The sequence below is a fragment of the Lissotriton vulgaris genome, chromosome 2_1 (assembly GCF_964263255.1).
Source record: "Lissotriton vulgaris chromosome 2_1, aLisVul1.2, whole genome shotgun sequence".
NCBI lineage: Eukaryota > Metazoa > Chordata > Amphibia > Caudata > Salamandridae > Lissotriton > Lissotriton vulgaris.
Window position 1 is genome coordinate 144379142 of NC_141687.1, and position 24074 is coordinate 144403215.

Here is a 24074-nt window from a genome sequence, read left to right on the forward strand (position 1 = left end):
TAGTAGCAATGGTGCACAGATGCACAGAAAAAGGGGGCATGCACATGCATGATCCACACATGCATCGTGCTGTGCAATGAACTACTATACAGATATAGATGCAGTTTCTGATGTGGCTTGTAGGTGACTAATGCCCACATGTTGTGAACGGGAAAGAGGGCGGAAGTAGGAGTGTGGCAGGCAACTTTCAAAGGCCCCAGTTGGTCACATTATTACTGTTGTCTCAAACCTAGGTGTGGCTTCTTGCTCTCAACAGTCCAAGAGGAGAGAAAGACTATTCCCTGTGGAGGCAGACTGTGAAATGTGCATAGATGTCATTCATTATCCGAGTGACCAGTTACACACTGTACTATTCAGTAGGAAGTCATTCAGATGGATGCTATTTAACGAAAGAGCTGGCTGAGCCATTTAATCTTTTCCTCTGCAGATGATCAGTTGGAGGCTGTGGGTACCTATGGTCCCATGAACTTCCATTAGAACCCTTTTTTCTTGAGTGGAGCTGAGGGAATGCTGTTGTCGAATACTAAGCTCTAGTAAGCATGTAGTGATGGATTGACCAGTACGATTTGTGGGTTACTAAGCAGCATATTACTTATGTTCCATAGGCAGCCACTGAAAGGCATGGAAAGAAGATGTGATGTTCTCAATCATCTTCAGCCCCAAGGCCTTCCCACTCAGGGTAGCACCAAATGAAGTTGATTTAACCCCTTCACAGCAGGGCAAATTCCCCTGCTGTGCTGGGGGGCGGGGGCACGCACAGCGCCCCGTGCTCATGACGAGCTCAGCTCGTCATGAGCCACGGGGGTCGTATGCTCATGACGAGCTGAGCTCGTCATGACCACACCCGTTTCTTTAGAACGGTCGCACAGCAGGGGAATTAGCACAACATGTGAGCGTTCTAAAGGCCATGACGAGCTCAGCTCGTCATGAGCACACGAGCACCGTGGCTCATGACGAGCTGAGCTCGTCATGAGACTCGAAGGTGTTAATACCTTTTTGGGAGGTCTATGTAAATGCATTGTCAGTGTGCAAAGAAACTTTCCAATGAATACTAAGCCATGGTGTGGCTAAGAATGCAAAGGTCAAAGGTAGTGACGCCGCCAAAAATGATGTTGGGTTAATGGTGACTGCTATTGTAGATGATTGCACAGGTGGGTCTCTCAGCAATGGTGGTTACTGGGAACTGTTACATGACTTGCTTGGGATGAGGTTTCCAAATAGTAGGGATTTTATCTGCAAACCAATGAGGCTCAGGCGACTTTACCTGTTCATTTCCTGAACATGGGTGAGGCAGGCAGTAATATGTTTTCCCGAGTTCTTCCTCACAAATGGCCTGGATATCATCTGGCTGGGTTTGAAATGCCATATGGCACTGGTCTAGAACAATGGCTACACAATATAACAATGATTTAGAGAGCCAAGGGGTTAGAGGGGATCCTTTCGGAACCCAGTATGATGTTCCTTGGGTTTTGGAGGAACGCTGACCACAATGTATTTGCTGTGTATGTTCCTGTAGGAACAACATGATCAGTATGAGGGCTGTCCAGGAAAATATCTTGTGGTCATGGCGGTGAAGGAAGGGTGAAATTATCAAGTGTCATAAGCCCCTGAGAGGTTGACAAATGTTAAAGCTGCAGGTTGTTTCTCATCAAGGGCTCACATGATGTCCTCACGTATCTCAATGACCATAAATGACGTGCCTCTGACTGATCTACAGCAAGGCTGCTGAATAAGTGGGAGTGATAACTTATCACTTCGTGCAACCATCTCATGACCTACCTTTTGAACACCTTTGCCTCAATCAGGAGTTTGAGATTGAGCTGTAGGGTGATACCACATCCACATTAAGGAGAAGGGAATATTTTTTAACTTTAATAGGGGATGACCATGATGTAATGAAGAGATCATGATATCTGTTAGGAATGGGACTAATATGCCGATCTGGATTCAGAAAGAACTGAAATGGAAATGCATTACTGATTGTTTCTCCAGACTCACTCATCAAATAGAAATCAAATTACAGTAGGGTAGCAGCATGGCAATCCAAACCTAATACTACATAGGTCTGAAATGAATATATATTCACTTTGAAGACACAAGCTACAGATCATATATTTGTTTTTATAAAGGTGTCAAGCTTAGTAGTCCAAGATGGCATATGAAACCTAGTGCGGTTCCAACCACCTTCACGACAATGCCCTGGAAGAATGCACTAAATGTAACTTTGCAAATCACTGCCTCAGACCTGTGATGAGGGGGACTCCAGGGATTCTACTGAATGAAGGGTCAGCTCCATAGCTGAGTAACGGGACCTTAAGTAAGAGGTCTACTGCTAGGATGACAATGTGGGGAAAACCAGCTCGCACAGAACTGAAGCAGCATTCTGCGAGACAAGATAGGAAGTGACAGGCCTCTGAAGTGAAATGTGAATGTTGAGGGGGAGGAGTGAAACCTCCAGGGCCCAAGGATAGCCACACATACATGTGACTTTCTTTAGTGAGGAAAAAGGGCACAGAAAGGTGAATACTGAGGCTCTTCATGGCAGACCCCAATACTCCATCCTTAGAAGTCAATAAGAACTTCTGCCCCAACCATGCAGCTATGAATGGTCTGTAAGCTAAAAACTCTAAGCCCCATATTGAATAATGCCTCATGCTCCAAGGGAAGGCAGATTTGCGATCTACAATTGTACAGAACAGATAGCCTGGGGGAAAAGGACGGCCTACCCTAAATCCTCTGCAAAAGTAGCAAATGTGAGCTATGTATTGGGGAAAACAGAGGCATGTAACAACAAATGGTGGCATCATCAGCCCAGTGAATTATGGGGCCTAATGAGCAGGGAGACGTGCATTAACACAGGGGGCTGTAGGGGATGTCACTGAATTGTAGAGTTCACAAGGGAGTCTATCATTCTGCAACACTGCATCCGTGCAACAAAGGACTGACAAGAGTATCAACAAATTATATGGATGCCACAAGCTAGGTGCTTAGTTGGACAGAAGGTGATTCAAACTACTATATCCAGCAAATTGGCACACTGAGAGTTTTAGGAAGATACACCAGAGGAAGAAGACAGCCAATCACGTTTGATGACCAGAAAAGAGGGGACCCCACTACCTCACCAAAGAGGATCTCCACTCCCTGCTGCAAGAGCTAGGTAAAGAGTGGTAATAGGATCTGAAGCACGAAGTTGTATAAACCAGAAAGGGCATTGCAGAGGTTGTCACCTCCATTAAACAAGACTTAGACAGAATATGCCAAAGGTTACTCGACCTGAAGGAAAAGGCTGAAAACTTTACATCCTCTGATCAAGCATGGAGCAATAACATGAAAGCGGAGGAAGAGCCAATACTATCCCTGCAGTACATATGTAAAGACTTGAAGAAGCCTCTGGACCTAACGTATGAAGCTGCTTTTCACCCGGGTGCTTAATTTACAGGCGGGAGAAGAGGTTGGTATAGAACAATTCTATATATTTGGCCCCAGAAGACAGGATAAAATAACAGAGTTGAGGAGCGAAAAAAGGAAGAGCCCAATCGTTTACCAAGGGAACAAGATTCTCCTTCTGATCAGTGTTAGAAGTGGGCGGGGACGGAAGGGCACGGCGTGCCCCTACTTCTAAAAATGATGCTAGTCCGTTCCCCTACTTCTTGTTTTTGAAAGAGCGTACCCGGACTGTAGGAAGAGCCATACTTAAAAATGACACCTTTTTTCCCTATGAGTGGTGCAATGTGAATATTGACGAAGGTCGGGCGCGTGGTGCAGCGTGAATATTGACAAAGGCCTCTGCAGTGCGCCCGATCTCCTCCCCTTCCCTGCTCTGTCTGGGGGCCTGCAAAGTGAGACTGAATGGGCCATCAGTGTAGCATATAGCGCGAAAGCGGCTACCTCTGATGGCCCTGCAGCTGACTGCCGTGAGCCCGTGATTCACACCTCATTTGTGAGGACACTTCCAGGAGAAAGGCTTCCATGAGAAAGAGACTGCTGAGTTGCAATGATTAAAAGGGTTGCTGGCAGAGCAGCTCTCAGGAGACATGCTCAGGTATTTTCTTTCTCTCGTGCTCGTTGTGCTAAATTAGTGCTGGACAAGTCCTCCGCATGTCTTCCGGCTGTAAAGTTTCATACTGAGGGTTCAGAAAGTGTTGATCCCCCAAAGGTTGTCTTTACCATTTCTCAACGTTTAAGCACTTTAGTTATGATTTAACGTGAATAGACATAAAGATTAATCTAAGAACTCCTAAAAAAACATTGTTTATAGATAACTTGCACACTCCGTTCTAATGCATCGCATGCCGAAAGAACAATACACACCTAAAGACACCTGTGCATACCTAATCAACCAGGTTTATTCCAAGCAATGGTTGAAGTCCATAAATAAATTATGTGAAATGTGAGCCTAAGTGCAATCGGGGCTGAATCAAAAATGTGGTTACAACGAATAAAACATTCTGTAACTATTTTTTTGGCATTTCATCTTTAGGTAACTGCATATAAATTAGCGCACATACTTTAAAGAAAAAATAACAGCAAGTTAAACTAATCAATGGGAAATGTACTCTTTAGTGTTATGAAACCTCAACTGGTTAATGCGACCACTACATATGTCTTTTTGTATAACCAAAGTCACAGAATTGAATCCTGGTAGGACTTGTATATTAATCGAGCACGAGGTCCATGCCTGTGAGAGAGACCACTGTGAATATGAAAGCGAACATTTTAAAATTGTATTACATACAGTAGAAGATATGCTGCCACAAAATGTGCAAACATTTAGTGTTAAAGATAAATGCTTTGAAAATATAGATTTCAGAAATACGCAATCAGACTATACCTAGGGCAAATATTTTTCCGTTCAAAGCAGTGCTGGGCTGGCTGTACCTAGCATTGGGCGTTTTCCTGGAGGCTGGAAGGGTGAGGCCTGGTTTTGCAGCGGTGCTGCGATATCCGCCCCAGTAACAAAAGCAGCAAGCGTTTCCAGCCTCCCGGGGCCAGATAGAGCTTCGCTAGGGGCTGGTGCGAGAAAATTGCCAGGGCTGGTTTGGTATCCCTATCCAGCCATGATTACAAAGATCCAGTCCTGAACTCCGCTGGTAACACCCTAACATTACCTCTCAAAAAGAATACAACTTCGTAACCATAAAACTTCCATTGATCTGATTAATTAAAACCCATAATGGCTCCCAAGCAGCCTTCGTATTTGATGTTTAACAAATTGCAGACATTTACATTTCTTCCAGGTCGCAGGTACCCTTCAGAGGAGACTTGTTTCTTCCACAGGTCTCTGTCCCTCTCCTTTACAGCACAGGAAAATCCACTCCTTCACTTTAAGCCAGTGACAGGCACCCGAAGGTCGGCATTACCTGTCCAGAGGCAGTTGTTTTTATACAAAAAGCGATAAATCTATACAAAACAAAGTTCATCCACTTCCGCTCCACCTGGAATGTTTTGGGTTGATTCGTCAAGCGGGGTCTGAGAAAAAGGGTCCCAAAACCAGTTTCCCTCATGCAATTCCAAATAGGAATTTTGAACACCACTACTGCAAAAACGGATGAACAGAATTACACCAAGTTTGGTAAGAAGCTAGACCCTTACCCTGAAAGTGTGCTTTTTAGGTCTCGCGCCTAGTATTGCAGAGCGCAGCACAAGACATTTAGTAGGTAAAAACGAAGCTTAACCTGCAATTACAGTACCAAGGCTCTGCTGATGCCCTTCAAGTCTTTTTTATGCCCGCTCGCCCTATGTGCCCCCTGGGCAGTTTGCAGTCTATGGATGATATGCCAGGAAGTGAGGGTGGTGAGGAAGGGCTGGATCCGGGTATACTAGAAGCAGGGTAATGAGTGATGCCAGGATGTGAGGGGGAGCGAGGGGAGGCCAGGATGTGGGTATGCTAGAAGCAGGGTAATGAGTGATGCCAGGAAGTGAGGGGGAGCGAGGGGAGACCAAGATGTGGGTATGCTAGAAGCAGGGTAATGAGTGATGCCAGGAAGTGAGGGGGAGCGAGGGGAGGCCAGGATGTGGGTATGCTAGAAGCAGGGTAATGAACGTTGCTAGGAAGTGAGGGTGGCGAGGGAGGGCTGGGTCTGGGTATGCTAGAAGCAGGGTAATTCCAGAGAGCATGGGTGGCGAGGAAGGGTTCGATGTGGGGACGCTAGAAGCAGGGTAATGAGGGATGCCAGGATACAGAGGGGTGAAGAAAGGGCTGCATCTAGGTATGAAGAAGCATGGTAATGAGTGGTGCTAGGAAGTAAGGGTGGAAAGAGGAGAAATGAACCATGTAACCTGGAAGCTGGGGGAATGAATGATTCTAGGAAGTGGGGGTTCCGAAGGGAGGGCGAGATCCAACTATGGCTAGACCTAGGGTAATGAACGATCCCGGGCAGTAAGGGTGGCGAGAGGAGGGTGGGACCTGGGTGTTCTAGAGTAGGGCAATAATAAGCGGTGCAAGGAGGTAGAGGATGAGGGAAGGGCTGAACCGGTCTATGCTAGAAGCAGGGTAATGATGTCTAAAAAGTAAGGGTAGTGAAGGGATGGTTGGATCTGGGTATGCTAGAAGTAAGGTAATTTGGGATACCTTGAAGTAAGGTTAGCAAATAGGGTGCAACTCTAGTAATGCTATAAGCAAGGTAACTACCAATGCCAGGAAGTAGCGATGGCACCGGAAGGGCTGCATCACTCCTAGAACTAAGGTAAAGAGCAATGCCAGGAAGTAAGGGTGGTCAGAGGAAGGCTGTACATGGGTATCCTCCAAGTTTTGTAGTGATTGATTTCAGAAACTAAGCAGGACGAGATGAAGGCTAGATCTAAGTTTGGTAGAAGCATGGGAATCAACTATAACATGAAGTAAAGGCGGTAAGGGAAGAGCTGGGTATGCTACAAGCAAGGTAATGAGTGCCAGGAAGTAAGGGTGGTGATGGGAGGGCTGTATTTGGGTATGCTAGATGCATGGTAATGAGCAGTGCTAGAAAGTGAGGATGGTGAGGGGAGAGCTGGCTCCTGACATCCTAAAAGTAAAGTAATTAGTGTTGCCTTAAATAGGGGTGGCAACAGAATGGTTTGATCCTGGGGTGCTAGAAGTAGGGTAAAGGACAATGCCAGGAAGTAAGGTGACAGGAAGGATATACCCTGTATGCAAGGAGTTGGGTAGTTAGCGAAGCCAGAACCTAGGGGTGACGAGATGAGGGTTGGATCTAAGTATAGTAGAAGCATACTAACAACTATGCCAGGGGCTAAGGGTGCAAGGGTAGGGCTGAACCTGGCTATACCAGAAGCAGGTTTTTTGTTCAATGCCAGGAAGTGAGAGTGGGCGAAAGCAAAGCTGGATCTGGGTATGTTAGAAGCGGAGTAATGTGGGATGGCAGGAATTAAAATTGGGGAGGGTTAGATCTGGGTTTGCTGGAATCAGGGTTAAGAGTGAGGCCAAGATGTAGGTTGGCAAGAGGAGGGCTCAACCCTGCTATGCCAGAAGTACGGTAATGAGCGATGCCAGGAAGTAATGGTGTCAAAGAGAGGACAGAACATGGGTATGTATAAAGCAGGGTATTGATCGATGCCAGAATGACGGTGGGAAGGGGAGGCTCGATCTGGGTATGTTTTGCTATTTTTAGCCACACCTCCGACTCCGCCCACTAATCCAATCCTCTGCTTATTCCCGCCCCCTGAGTCTCCGCCCACAGTTCCCTTACTTTTTTGCTCCCACTTCGACCACTGCTTCTGATGGACTAGGCCCAGATGATACTTGACAACAGGATGGAACTCCACAGTAGAGGAGTTGACAAAGTGCCAAATTATTAACGCTCATAAGGAATGATCTGCCCCATTACGTTAGTAGCAGAGGGTAGACAAATCCTAGGTCTGAACACTGAACAAGAAGAAACTGCAACAGGTCAGAATAAGACAGCATTGCAAGTCAAGAAACAATGGCAAACTCAAATTCACTCTTCTGCACTCAGAAAGAGATGCTAGGTAAAGGTCTTGCTTAGGGAGTCATTGGGGTGACTTTTTGAAGCCTTATTAGCCAAGTTGGGCAAATATGTTTTTGCTAAATATAGGCTGGGGACTAAAATAATAATGATGGCAACATTATCTACCTCAAACCGACTTTCATGTGTGCAATGCATGGTGGTTTTCCCTATGTTAACCTAACTGTGCACAATACAGTCGGCATTTGCTATGCGCATGTTACTATATGCGCATGCTTATTTTTGTGCCACACTGTATTTTCATACAAGAGCTTGCATCTTGTTTCGTGCTCTGTTCCTTCTTGGGATTTAGTCTGAACACAGCAGACAAGGGTAAACAATAATGTCATGTGTTATTTTGTTTTGGTCAGGCCCTAGCACCTAGACACAAAACAAGAGTGCAGCTGCTGTTTGTAAGCATATGTTTATTTTCATATAGATATACACAGTAATGCAACACACATAGAGAGACTTTCTGAGAGGAGATCACCGCTTATCTGAGAAGTAGGACGTCCACCTGTGTATGCTAAGGTACGGACTCCGCTACTAAATCCAGAGATCTTTGTTGTATAACCATTCTGCTTCTGTAGAAGGGGTGAGGGGGGTAAGGGTAACTGTCTTATAATATGACAGGGCTTTTCATAATATATAGTTTACAGACTATGCTGATGATCTTTTTGTTAGGTGTTTGTTTTCTGATCGTGGTACAAATAGTGCATTCTATAGAACATTAGTTTAAATAAACATTACAGATTTCCTTCGTGTCTCTGTTATATCTTATTGTGGATGAGTACGTGTGTGAGAGTGAAAAGGAGTGCCCTGTTATCGCGATCTCTGAGAGGGTCGGGAATGTTGTGTTCAAGGGGTGTCTTGTCTCTCTGGTAAGGTTAGGAGGGCAAGTGAGACATTATAGATAGTCGGCTGATGGGTACTGAGCTGGTATGGTGACTTAGTCCCTTCCTACTGTTGTTCTGTGATCCCAAGCATAGTTCTGTTCCTGAGCAGAATCCCTGCAACACGACCACAGAATACATTCTTACAGGCAATGTTGAGAAATCTACAGGGTTTCAGTGAAGTTGGATACTGGGGTGGCTTTAATGGGGATTGATGGGAACCTCGATAAGTCAGGGAGACACAGAAGGCATAGTTGAAGCACTCAAGCTCTGGGGTTAGTAGATGCCTGGCACCTGTTGCACCCACTGAAAAACACTTCACTTACTATTCCCACATACATCATACACCCTCTGGAATAGATACTTTGTTTGTGGCAGCATATTGGCAGGGCAGATGAAGAAGGCCACGAAAGGTATCCTGTCCAAATCAAACCACGCCCCAGTTACAATCATCATCCATCGGACAAAATTGCTGTAAATAGATCGAAAATATTCAAAGTATAACTCACTTTCTCTCAACTAACATGACCAACACAACTTCATAGATACTATGGGACAACCGAGTAGCGGTGGTCTGCAGAAAACTCACAGCGTTCACGGAGGCGGGCAAAAGAGACAGATTACTGACACAGGCAACATGTGAAACATACTTGAAAATAGCAGAAAAGTCCATGAATCCTAACGCAACAAAACTGACAGAAGAAAAGTGACGAAAATTAGGGACCAACTCAACATGCTATTAGTAAAGAAGAAGGAAACAGCCTTGGTCCCTAAAATGTAAAACATATTAATTTGGCAATAAAACTCACCCTCAGCTGGCAAGAGAGTTTAAGAGTAAGCAAAACATAAAGAGGATACTGAACCTCACAGTGAAAGATGGACAATTAATCTTTGAAGACAAGGGGAAAGTAGTAATATTTAAAGACGTCTATGTAAAACTATATACAAAAGACTCTGAATCCCACTCATCAGAATTAATTTCTATGTAGCTGAAGCTCCCGAGGACTACTGACTCCCAGAGGGAATTTTTAACAATGTCCATAATTGAGGAAAAAGCAAGAGTTGTCATAAAAGGCCTAAAATCCCATAATACCCCAGACCTACAGTTATGTATTACTCAGTTGGCCCGATCCCTCACTATTTTGCTCAATAACTGAGAAGGGTAGATTTACAAACTCCACAAGAAGGAGAAGGATGCCTCACTTTACCTCTGTAACATGCCCTTAACCCTCCTAAATATAAATAACAACTGTACCTCAAAATCCTAATGATTCACCTTTTCTTGGTCTTCTTGAACCTTATACATGAAGACGAGCCTGGTTTTTACTAGGACAGACAGTCATTTGATAGCATAAGTTGGTCAATTTATCTTACTGAGACAGCCAACAAACAGGAGGCACTACTTGGACTGTTAGTGCTGGATGCTAAGAATGCGTGTAGCAGGGTTAGCTGGGACCTCTTAAAGAAAGTGATGGTGAGTGGAAGAGGACTGGACTTCAGTCAAATTTGGGTGAAATTGGGAAATTTCACCAACCTTCATGATGAACAAGTTACTTAACTTCGGTTACGCATTATAATATCTTTTTGTTCCGCGTCCCGTCTGAGGCCTGGAAAATTCAAAGCTAAGGAATCTGAAGCTAGAAGTCTCTCTCAGATTTGTGAAGTACCTGAAAAATGCATGATCAGCAAATTGGTTTGAACAATTCAGAGTTTACTTTATTCCAGAATTCAAGATGCCACACTGCCGCCTGCCTCTCACTGGAAGCAATCAAGAAGTGGGTCAAGGAGACACAATGGCTGTGGGAGACTTTGAAGGTAAGGTTTGCATGAATGTGACTCCAAAGGATGGAAAAAGATCCCTGGGTAGCTACAGGAGTAATTTTCTGAATCTTTCCTATTAGATTTTGGTGACCAGAAGAGTTCATGAATAAGCAAGGCGGGATTGTTCGACATGAGACTCCAAAGGTTTAAAATAAACCCGAATACAGACAAAAGTTAAAAGAGAAAACATTTCCACAAGTAAGCTTATCTTTGAATATGGTAATTTCCTGATCGACAAGCATGAAAGAAGCAGCACATTCTGTTCACTTGAACTGGAGCCAAGGCGCCTGAACGCGGACAGATGCTTTGGAGAGAAGAGCTTGGGCTGCCGGGGAGCACATCTTTCCTTTGGCTCAGATTGCCTCCCTGCAGCTAAATATGTTTAAAAGCTGCACAGGATTCATTTTATCACACAGACTTAGGCCTGCTAAAATAAACCCTTGAATCACATCCCACAGGAGTTGTATAACTAATGCACAGAGTCAATTAGCATGTGTAAGGGAGGTTGGGCAGAAATATCCCTCCATTAAAATGATACACACATTTCTTGAAATTGGTAGATGGATACAATCCTATTAATCCCCACTATTTGTTGTAGATGTACCAAGATTAATTTCCATCTGCCCAAACTCGTGTCTTAGCACAGGTAAAGCGGGATTTCAACAGCTGTTACCAATACTTACCAGCTCTGCGAAAAATATTCATCATGAGCTCCATCTGCTCGTCATCAATCTACGGTAGGAAAACAACAACTGTTAACATATCTCAACCGCCTCCAGAAAATTGATGCCCCTGCTTTAACAAATCACTCTCATCTAACACTACTCCTCGCACACCTCCCATCTCATTCGCACTCTGATTTGTTTCTGCGCACCGTTTCTACAGTTGTCTTATTACAACGCGCGCACAAGTGGTGCTGGGCTGCAATGCTTCCGCCATCTTGGCAAGCTCATTTGATGAAATGCACCAAACTAAATCTGTTTTTATAGATATGGGAAACTTATTTTGTTGGGGTATTCTGGTGAGTATTTACGTAGCCTGACCCTAACCGGGGAAGGTAGCGAGTCCTCTACATAGAACTGACCACAATGGACCACCTCAGTCCAGCCTCTATTAAAGAAATCCAATCTTGACCCTAGTGAACCCAGTAGCTACCGACCAATCTCCAGGATTCTCTTTCCATCTAAGATGCTGGATAAACTACTCAACATGCAGATTACAACTTTTATCTCCGCCGGAGATCTCCTGGACTATTCACAGAATGGGTTTAGAGAGGGCCACGGAACAGAGACTGCTTTGGTTATGGCAGCACAGGGACTCAGAAGAACACTGGATGCAGGAAGGAAGGCCGCCTTGATCTTGTTAGATCTGTTGGCGGCCTTCGACACTGTCAACCGCGAGATTTTATTAGGTAGGCTAACGGACCTGGGATTCCAAGATACCGCCATTACCCTACTGTCATCCTATCTAATGGACAGAACTTTTGCATTAGAAGTGGATGGATCGGCATCTAAATCCTTCAAACTGCCATGTGAGGTGCCTCAGGGTTCCTCCTTGAGCCCCACACTTTTCAATATTTACGTGGCCTCTCTGGTGGCGATCATCAGTCAGTTTGGGTTTTCGGTGGTCTCATATGCCGATGACACTCAGGTGGTGGTATCAGTCTCAAATAATATCAAAGAGAAAGCTGATCGGTTCCATATCTGCATGTCTCAGATAAATACGTGGATGTAGAAATACTGCCATAAGTTGAACGGTGAAAAAACAGAGGTTCTACTATTAGGGTCAAATACCTCCTTTTGGTCTCCAAGATGGTGGCCAGCTGATCTGGGCGAGTGCCCTACCCCGGTCCCAAAGCTCAGGAACTTAGGGTTTGTATTTGATGAAAGACTGACATTTGAGTGTCAAATCAATAAGCTTGCATCTACTTTTTGGGGTATTTTAAAAATGATTAGGAAAATACGCCCTTTTATCCCCTTGGATGCATTAAAGATGATGGTTACAGCATTGGCCCTTTCCAGACTGGACTACGGCAATGCCCCATATGTGGGGCTACAGTCCCAGTTCTTATTGTAGCTCCAGCGAATGCAGAATGCTGCAGCAAGATTAATTTTAGACATCCCTAAATATGAACCTGTTTCCCATCAAATGAGAGATCTCCATTGGCTTCCAGTGGAAAAAATAATTTTATTCAAGTCACAATGCCTAGCATATAAGGCATTTAAAGGAAAAGGACCACTGTAACGGAAGACACACCTCAGAAAATATATGTCAGCCAGAAACCTAAGGGCAGCTCACTCACAACTACTGTCAATTCCCAGACACAAGCAGGCTCGCTGGGGGGGGGGGGGGGGGGGGGGGGCAGAAGTTTCTTATTACCAATCTCGATAAAGAATAGCACGTCGCTCATGGCATTTAGAAGACTACTGAAAACGTGGTTATTCATCAACTAAAATGTTTGGACTACCAGGGCCTACCAAAGTTCAGCACCCCTGCCAATTCCAGAGCCAAGACGCCCTCGGGCTTACGCGCGTTTTACAAGTCTATAAATCAAATCAAATCTGTGTTGCATAGATAAATGGGGCATTTTTTAACATGCACCTTCAGGGGTTAGAGAAAGGCAGTGATTGGGTTACAGTGGATATGAGCTTCACATATGGGATTACATCAGCATTTCTTTGTTGCAGTTTGCAAAACATACAGTAGTCCTAAATAACTCTATATTTAGAGGTTTGAGGGCTGCGTTGTTGGTTTCTGGACATTGAAGGATCTGTAAGTGATGGACAAGGTCTTGAATCTGGTGTGAGTCAGGAGGGGAATCAATTTAAATATCTAAAGTGTTGGTGATGTGACCTTGACTATGTTCTCCAAGGATCAGGCTTTCACCTTACTACTGTGAACTCTAAAGAAGGGCCTATTGTTTTCAAACTCTAAGAAGGTGGTTGCGCTTTAACGCCATTTGCACTTTGGAATGGGTCGTTAAAGCAATTTTCAAGTCTGAAATATTATTCTGACACACAAACTAGATTCAGTACATAGCTTAAAGCTATTTTGCTCTAGCAAAACATGTGATTTTGTGAATCAAAGGATTTGTGAATGCAAAATAGTTTTGTACTCTACACCCTATTTTCTGAGTCTGCCTACAGCTCAGAAGGTATACTGACTTCTCCAGTGTCATCATTAGTTTACAAATCATAAGGGAGTTCAAGTATGTCCAACATTGGTCTACGAAGAACCGATCTATGCCATGGCCATGGGTATCCCGAAACTCTGACACGGATCTGTCCCTTCGGGGCAAAATTTGACATTTGTGATTTCTCTGAAATGGACTCATATTTCAGATGTTGCCCTACGGCTCTACTTATAATTAGCAACCTCTACAGATGAGTTGCATCCACCACCATCACTTTCATGAACTCCCCAGGGACTCTGGTGAACACAACTAACTAACTGTGCTCTTGACCTACGGTGAACCGCAGGTAGCACCTGTTGGCACGCAGTATGGGAATGGGAAAATAGTCACCCTGCAAGTCCAGCGATACATCCACTATCCTGGGTCCAGAGCACATAGAACTTGCATGAGAATTTTTAATTTCCCATTTTTCAGGAAGAGATTGATATAGTGCAGGTCTAAATTAGGAGAAAGTCCTTCATTCTTCTTGGACACCAGAAAATAGCAGAAAAAGTAACCATGACCTACTTATGATGCCGGTTCCATCTCTGTACTCCCTTGGCCAAGAGAGCTAACAGCCCCTGACAAAGCAAGGAGAGGTGACCTCCATCAGTTTAGCCCAATTCGGTGGTATGGGTGGAATGTGCCACAAAGGGGAGGGAGCTGCTGTTTTGGAGGTGCTGCAAAAACCACTGACCTCCAGGGGTGCAGCTAATGCCGTATCCTGCCACCCACTTGATGTCTATGATGGTCGGAGGGCATACTAAAGGGGTTCAGAGGCTGTGGCTGCCAGGGGGCTGGTGGATTGCTCAACTTATGGCTGCCTGTCCCAACTGTCTGTGGGAACTGTCCTTGGCCACAAAAAGATTTTGAGGATTACTGGCCGGGGTGGCTGGGCATGTACAAACATGATTAAATGCCCCTTCCATGACCACAAAAGGGGAGTAAGGTGAAATGGGGTTGGTGTGGGGGCATGGGAAGGTCTAAGGACCTTACCAGTGGAGAAGTGTGGCTCAATGGTTAGAGTGACAGACCCTGATGCAGAGGTCTATCCCGGGACCAGTGTTCAATTCCCCGCCTCGGTGGTTCTTGGGCTCAAAAGTTCACGGACCTGATAATTCTCGCCTCGGTGCCTATTCTAATCATAGAGTCCCACTCTGCAACTCTGGGCAATAGCTTGCTTAATTTCCACAATGGCCCCCACAACGCTAAGGATGCCTGGCCTTCACCCTGGGGGGGCCCAGGAGTGGACGCCTCACAGGGAAAGCCAAGACGGGTTCCACAGCGGTATTCGTACAAGTGCCTTGAGACCCTTGCGGGTGAGTAGTGCGCTATACAATTATCAATTTACATTTACATTTACCATAGTTCTGTTCTCCTTAAAGTGCTCCTGCTAAGAATCTGTTGTCTCTCCACACAACTGAGGGCCATCAGAGAGCACGTCCATGAGTGAGGCCTGGTCATTCCCCGAAAAGCCAGTGTTTCTCAAAGGATTGGCACCAAAGGGCCAACTTCGATGAAATTACTCTGCCCAGCCAGCTGGGACAGATTTACGGAGCTCCAATGAAATTAATTATTTAATTAAGATTTGTTGTAGCACATCACGCTGCTTTCTTTGCCATAACTGACAGGCTTTCTAACTCAATAGACCCACTTTTATCAACTACCTTCTTGGAGCAAATGGTTTGATCATTTTTATGTTTCGTTGTTACGCAACCATTTACTTTCAACTTCTGCCATTTTTATAGTAAAATTGACGCACTGCTTTGTTCCTCTATTTCTTTCATTTACCTCCCTTATTTGCACTTCGACATTAATCCCTTTTTTTCAACTCCTCTGTCTGTTTCTGTGACTATATATACTGGTCAATTACCCTTGATCACAAACTACTAGACCATTCCCTGTTTGTCAACATATTTAAGGTATATAAAATGAATAGTTGTCACATTTGATCTGATATATTTCTTCGATTTGCCACAATATTGTCCGGTAACCTTAGTTTCATTCTTACAGCCACTTAGATCCAACCAACTTCCAATGTAATCTGCAACACTTTAATTGTCCAAGTTTATGATCTTTAGGCCATTGTTAGACTGCTTACATACTCCGACTTTTTGCAAGTGACTCTTTTTATTTCTACATTTTCTCCTACACTGGCCTTCTGGGACATACTGATCCATTGCACCCCAGACGTTTGGGTGTTTGCCCATACTGATTTAGTATTCATAATGATCACATACAAAACTCTCCATACACTTGAGATTTGTTGGCTCCATTTACCCCTGTCCCCCTTTTCTCGGTTCTTTTGCATCTCTTCTCATTTATTACCTTATATTTCACATAATTTGCTTGTTGGTGCTCCATAGACAATAATTGCATTGAGTTTGATACAAATTGATTGCAAATATATTCTTTCAGCTTTGAAAAAGTTCCTTTAGGAACTGAACATGTGTCAGAACATTTTCAATGACCTTGTGTACAACTATTGCACTTTGACTTGTATCCATTAATACATTATTTAGTTGTTTTTGAAACGCTTTGCCCAGGCACGGCCGGCACAGATAGGAGGGGTAGGGCAGAGGGGGAGAAGTTGATAGACGATGGGATAGATAAAAATAAAATTAAAAAATGAGACTGCAATGTGGCGAGCACAAGGTAAGAGGTTTTATTTATTTTTTCTTTTGTTTTATCGGTCCCATCATCTGACAACTCTGCAGCGCCCCCCCCCCTTTTCCCTCCCCCCCCCCCCCTGCCCCACCACTCTTAACTGTGCTGGCCGTGCCTGGTTTTGACATTCCTTGTACTTTTTTTGTGACTACACAGCATACCTGGGTTGTGCACTTTTGTTCATCATTTTTCTCAACTCTGTTTCTAACAATCTGCCTTACATAATAGATTGAAAGAGCCATGATACCAACTGAGACAGCCACCCAATTATGATTAGTTTAAGGATAGAAAAGAACCTTTAATGCTGAAATAAAGAGATAGGAAAGGAAGTATGGTGGAAGAAGGAGGTATGGGTAAAATCAAGAATACATTTTCAGCAACAATGGCATTTAACAAAAAAAGGATCAAGAAAATTAGTGTATACAGTGGTGGCACTACTGTGACATCTCGGCACTATAATAGCCCTGTCCTCTCCCAAATACAGAAAACATGAAGCTAGATAACATTTGAATGTACTGTTTTAGAAATGCCCTGCCACAGTTCCAAAAAAGGCAAGGTACTATTTGCAATTATGGAATTATAAGTGAAATTCAACACAATGCCCACCTCTCCATCCAAGTGCAGAATCTTCAAGTGGGTTTCATCATAAGACTCGTGTTGGTAGCAATATTTTCTTAGCAACTTTGGCAGCAATCCATCGATCCAACTACAAATATGCAGTGATATAAAGAAAGCAACTGGTTAATCAAGACTGATAGGAATGAATGGCACAATCAATAAGTGTATTTCATCTTAAAGAGAAACATTATGCTATGAGTGATATATGAGCTTCTGATTAAACTGAAAAGGACACACTAAAAGGGCAGCTTCTTTTGTATGTCTTCTTTGGGTTACAAAATCTTTCTTATATTTTGCAATACAGATTAATAAATATGCAGCCATAAAAAGTCATGAGCCAATACTCTACCAGGCACATGCATCAATGTTGGCTTTTGCGATTTCTTAATTGTGTTTTTTAAGGAATCGCAATTAAGGAACCGCAAAAGCCTATGCATGTAGAAATAGCTTAAAAAATAGAGATTTCTAAACATTACTTAATTGTGACTCGCAAAGTGCGAGTCGTAATTAAGGAATACCTCCCCATTCATTCCTATGGGCCTAAAGGCCCATAGGAATGAATGGGAAAACATTCTCAATTTAGGATTCTCAATTAGAGAATCGCAAATCGAGAATGCAATTTCAAGTGTGCCAGGTTGTCAAAAGGACACCCTGTTGCATCTCTGAAATCTGCATATGAGTACATCTTGCACACACACATGCCCCAAGGGCATGTGTGTGTGTAAAATGGAACTTGTAAAATGCACTTTAGTGCATTTTTCAAAGTTTTTGCAAATTACCATGAAGTTCAACTTCATGGTAATTTGCGCCTGCTAGTAATGAAATCGCTACTTCAAAGTGGTTCTTGCATTGCATTTAAGGAATCGCAAAATGAGATTCCTTAAATGCAATCGCAATTTAAGAACTCTGAATTAATTGTGAATTCTCAATTTCCGAGAGCCTTGATCCTTGATGCATCGCAAAAGCTATTTTTGCGATCGCAAACTGACAATTTTTGCGAATCGCACCGTTTGCGATCGCAAAAGGCATGTGCCTGTATATGGCTTAAGGGTTAGGTCAGAGCAGAGCTCTGTCAGGAGACTCCCTCACATAACGTGCAGAAGAAACCTGAGCTATGCTGACTTCTAGGGGAGTAGGAGAGCATTAGTTTCCTTCTCATTGGCTGGCGTTTGGGTACTTTCTAATGTGCTGCGTGAATGTGATACTGTTGTTTCCCTAGGATCACGTGTATGTTATACTGCAAAACTCAATTTTAAAAAGTCTAAAAAAATATACAATGTTGTTTCAGATCTATGGCCTTTTTACACTGTATACTGCTGTTTTAATGTACTGGAGATTCCCAGCCTGACGACGGGGAATGATTCAAGCATCTGAATATATAAAAGGTCCAGTGTTGGAGTACCTATTTTGCACGTAAGCTAAGTCACCCCTAAAGTCTTCCTTGTAGGCCCACAGGGCTGGGTGATTAATATATAAAAATGTGGCACAATACATATCAGGAATAGTATGCCCTCATTCTGAACAACTTTTCTTGCTGCATATAAAGAATGGAAGTGGGCGCGTAAAATCAGATCAATAAATCAGGTTTGTTACTATACACCTCTTAACTCCACGGAAATATGCCCTTTGAAATTCTGAGATACAAAGATGACGACTTGGAGGGACAAGGGGATAGGTCGTCTAGGAGATATTTATAGTACTGGGGCAATTGTTTCTTTTGCGGAACTAGCCGAATAATTTATAATACCCAAGAACGATTTCTTTAAATATTTACAAATATGGGGCTTAATTCATAAACATTGTAGAAAGTTGCTTATTCTAACTAATGAATTTTTGGAAGCTTTGATTGAAAGGGCTAAGATTGGGACTCTTTATGATATATTACTGGCAATGCAGCGTGACGACATAGAGATTCAAGATGAGAAGTGGAGGGATAGACTTGGCAATCCTGGTTTATTTGTGCAAGAATCAATAGATATTGGTAGCAAAGTTATACTGACGGCAAATTTATGCACCCAACACTATAAAACCTTGTTTAATTTATATCACACACCTGCTAAAATGATGAAGTGGGGTGGGGTTTATGATGGGAAATGTTTCAGGTGTCAGTCGGATGTAGCAGACATCGTACATATATTTTTTGATTGTATTGTGTTAAGACAATTTTCCTCATGTATTGCACAATTTCTGTCGCAAACAACGAGTAATGTCTCCATTTCCAGAGAGATTATGCTATTAGGGGTGTGTGTGGACAGGGTACCTACGCAGACTTGCTATCCATTCCGAAATTTTATTTTTATAGCCATGGCTGTTGCTCGACTATGTGTTGCTTCGATGTGGCTGCAACCAGAGGCACCATCCTATGAAATGTGGCGAGCTAAGTTTTATAATGTGTTTAACCTTGAATTTAGTCTGTACCATATTAAATCGCTGAAGAAAAAACAATTAGGGATGAAAATTTGGCAGCCCATGCTACAACATATGGAGATGTCGATTTAAAATTATGCATTATTTGCTATTGATTTGTTGATTTTTTACGGAATTCTGTAATATTTCTACAGCACTTTGATCAATGTATGATTTACAATCAACAATAAATAATTTTTTTTAAAAAGACGTTTTACATTGACAAGTAGATTGATAAAGTAGATGTTAGACCTGTCCTTTTCTGAAGGGTAATCCCCAAATTTGACTTGAAATGAAATAAACTAAATTCCTCCAGACACGGACAATATAACTAACTCCTTACGTTCTCAGCCGTTATAAAACAAAATTAAGTTCCAATGATGTTTTCGCAACGTATGTACTCCAATTTCAGTTAGTTCTCACACTCTCTAGGAGCTTAGCAGCAAAATAATTTAAGACTAGCATCACCATTGACTGTGCATGGTCACAATAGATCAACATATAAATAAAATGCATGTATATTCTCTCATTGTGGTCTTTCCTCCCCTTTTTCAGTTATAGGTAGCACTGACCCATAACCATCCAGCGTACTAATTGACGCACTGAGAAGAAGGGTAAGTGCAAAACTTCCCCTTGCACATCACGCAATAGTGACTTGCCACCATGGTCTTGACCCACTTGTGGGACACCCCCGCGCCGCACGGTCACCAGCTACTGCGTGTGCCCCATTGCCTGCCGCTACTGACTCGCTGCCTGCCTCGCTGCCGCTGACCACGCCCCCTTCTCTGAGCGGCGGGGTCCGTGCTTGCCTGACGGTTTTCCTTTTCTGCTCTTAGTTTTGCTCTTGTTTTCATCCCTATTTGTGCCTGTTTTCTTGGTTTTTGTGCCCGTGTTTATCGTTTTCCTTCCTGTTTGCCCGCCTACCTCGCCGCCCTCCGCTCTCCCTCCCCGCTTCCCGCCACCGCCGCTTACCCCGCCCCTTTTTCTCTTCTGTACCCTCCCCGCTCCCGCCTCCCAGCTGCTCCGCCCACCCGTGCACTTGGCCTTATATGGCGACCGTGCGACGCAGGTGAGTGTGACCCACTTGTGGGACACCCCCGCGCCGCACGGCCACCAGCTGCTGCGTGTGCCCCATTGCCTGCCGCTACTGACTCGCTGCCTGCCTCGCTGCCGCTGACCACGCCCCCTCCTCTGAGCGGCGTGGTCCGTGCTTGCCTGCCGGTTTTCCTTTTCTGCTCTTAGTTTTGCTCTTGTTTTCATCCCTATTTGTGCCTGTTTTCTTGGTTTTTGTGCCCGTATTTATCGTTTTCCTTCCTGTTTGCCCGCCTACCTCGCCGCCCTCCGCTCTCCCTCCCCGCTTCCCGCCACCGCCGCTTACCCCGCCCCTTTTTCTCTTCTGTACCCTCCCTGCTCCCGCCTCCCAGCTGCTCCGCCCACCCGCGCACTTCGCCTTATATGGCGACCGTGCGAACGCGCAGCGGGCGCGCTGATTGTGCGCCGAAGGCGCACCAAAGGTAAGCCCGTCTACGCCCGTCCGCGCCTGGACCGCGCCCAGTGCCAGGACCCCTGGCCCCCGAAGGCCCCGACCGACCCGCCTGACTTACACCGCCGCCACCCTCATCGCACTCAACACCGGCCGAGTCCCAGGATGCTGCAGAGCCACCCCACGACGCGTCCACGGACCCTTCAGCTGCAACACCTGCAAGTTCACCTGCATCCGGACCTGCCCGACACCAGCACCTACCACGCCGAACACCAGCAGCAACCACCTCAAGTGCATCCTGCTCAACACCCGCTCCGTCCACAGACACGCCATCGAACTCTGGAACCTCCTAGACACCACAGCCCCTGACGTTGCCTTCATCACGGAGACCTGGATGAACGCCTCCTCAGCGCCCGACATCGCCATCGCCATCCCAGAAGGATACAAGATCACCCGGAAGGACCGCAACGCCAACCAGGTGGGAGGAGGCATCGCCATCATCCACAGGAACACCATCCGCATCACGACCAGCACCGACAACACCCCACCCTCCGCCGAACACCTGCACTTCCAGATCCACACCGACCCGAAGACCACCCTCAGAGGCACCCTGATCTACCGACCTCCGGGACCACGCACTCAATTCAGCGAGGACATCGCCGACTTCGTCAGCCCGCACGCCCTCCACTCCGCTGACTACATCCTCCTGGGGGACTTCAACTTCCACCTGGAGAACAACAACGACTGCAACACCAGCACCCTGCTCGACAACCTCGACAACCTTGGACTCAAGCAGCTGGTGTCCACCCCCACCCACCTCGCCGGACACACTCTCGACGCCATCTTCTCATCCAGCAAAGACATCGCCTTCAGCCACGCCACAGAACTCCACTGGACAGATCACAGATGCATCCACTTCACCTTCAGAAGAACGACGACCCACCACCACCAGCAACAGTTTGCCCGAAGAAGCTGGAACAAGATCACGGCCGACCAGCTCGCCGCCTCCCTGAGCCAGCACCCTCCGACCAGCTCAGCGAACCCCAGCCAGGCCGCCGACAACCTCACGGAGTGGATCATCAACTGCGCGGACGAACTCGCCCCACTGAGGACCCCGCCCAGCAGACCCGGCAGCAAGAAGGCCCCATGGTTCACCGACAAACTCAAGAGCTCCAAGAAGAACTGCCAAGCCCTCGAGAAAGCCTGGAGAAGGGAACCCACGCCGGACAACAGGACCACCCTCAAGCTCGCCACCCGGAAACACCACCAACTGATCCGCATCGCCAAGAAAACGGCTTTCAAAAACCGACTGGACAACAACGCACACAACTGCAAGGAACTCTTCAACATCGTGAAAGAGCTCTCCAACCCCAACGCCGGAAACAACGACATCACCCCTTCGCAAGACCTCTGCAACTCCCTCGCCTCCTACTTCCACAACAAGATCGCGGACATACACTACAGCTTTAGCACTCAACCGACGCACGCCACGACCGCAGCAACGCCACCCACCACCACCCTCCGCGCCTGGACCCCGGTCAACACCGAAGACACCGTCCACACGATGAACTCCGTCCACTCCGGATCTCCGACCGACCCCTGCCCTCACCACGTCTTCAACAAAGCTGACGCTATCATCGCACCCCACCTGCGGGACATCATCAACACCTCATTCGACACCGCCACCTTCCCTGAGAGCTGGAAGCACGCCGAGCTCAGCGCTCTACTGAAGAAACATACAGCAGACCCCACCAATCTCAAGAATTACCGCCCCATCTCTCTACTCCCGTTTCCAGCCAAAGTCATCGAGAAGACCATCAACAAACAACTGGCCACCTTCCTCGAGACGAATGGATCCCTCGACCCATCGCAGTCCGGATTCCGGGCCAACCACAGCACCGAGACCGCCCTCATTGCCGCCACTGACGACATCCGAGCCCTGATGGACAACGGGGAAACAGCAGCCCTCATCCTCCTAGACCTCTCCGCGGCTTTCGACGCGGTCTGCCACCGCACCCTAGTGCAGCGCCTCAGCAACGTCGGAATCCAGGAGAAGGCGCTGGAATGGATCGTCTCCTTTCTCGACGGAAGAACACAAAGAGTCCGCCTACCACCGTACAAGTCAGAGGCCACCAAAGTCATCTGCGGCGTCCCTCAAGGATCCTCACTGAGCCCGACTCTCTTCAACGTCTACATGAGCCCCCTCGCGGCCATCGCACGCCAACACAACCTCAACATAATCTCCTACGCCGACGACACCCAGCTGATCCTCTCCCTGACCAACGACCCCGCCGCCGCCAGAGCCAACCTGCACGAAGGGATGAGAGAGGTAGCCGAGTGGATGACGACGAGCCGCCTGAAGCTGAACACAGACAAGACGGAGGTCCTCATCCTAGGCTCCTCACCCTCCGCCTGGGACGACTCCTGGTGGCCCCCCGCCCAGGGCACCGCACCCAAACCAACGGACCACGCACGCAACCTGGGTTTCATCCTTGACTCCTCCCTCTCCATGACCAGGCAAGTCAACGCCGTCTCCTCGTCGTGCTTCAACATTCTGCGCATGCTTCGGAAGATCTTCTGGTGGATCCCCACAGAGACCAGGAAGACCGTCACCCAGGCCCTCGTCACCAGCCGACTGGACTACGGCAACGCACTCTACGCCGGAACCACCGCCAAGATCCAGAAAAGACTCCAGCGCATCCAGAACGCCTCAGCCAGACTCATCCTCGACATCCCACGACACAGCCACATCTCCGGACACCTAAGAGACCTGCACTGGCTCCCGGTCAACAAGAGAATCACCTTACGCCTCCTTACCCACGCACACAAAGCTCTCCACGACCAAGGCCCGAGCTACCTCAACAACCGAATCAACTTCTACGCTCCCAAACGCCACCTCCGATCCACCAGCCACGCCCTCGCCGCCGTCCCACGCATCCGCAGAGCCACCACAGGAGGAAGATCCTTCTCCTACCTGGCCGCCAAGACCTGGAACTCCCTCCCGGCCGACCTGCGCCTGACCCAAGACCACCTCTCCTTCAGGAAGAAGCTCAAGA

At 46.1% G+C, this 24074-nt stretch overlaps 1 protein-coding gene across 1 annotated transcript in view; it reads right to left on the reverse strand.

Annotated features, from left to right (window-relative positions):
• The window catches only part of LOC147729701 (dynein axonemal heavy chain 17-like), a 1258223-nt gene that overhangs the window by 1210149 nt on the left and 24000 nt on the right, over positions 1-24074 (reverse strand). Inside the window, exons 4-5 of the mRNA XM_086954021.1 lie at positions 17118-17217; positions 11356-11404 (exon numbers count right to left, since the gene is read on the reverse strand). Coding sequence (XP_086810147.1) covers positions 11356-11404; positions 17118-17217 — 149 coding nt within the window. The remainder of the gene's footprint in view (positions 1-11355; positions 11405-17117; positions 17218-24074) is intronic.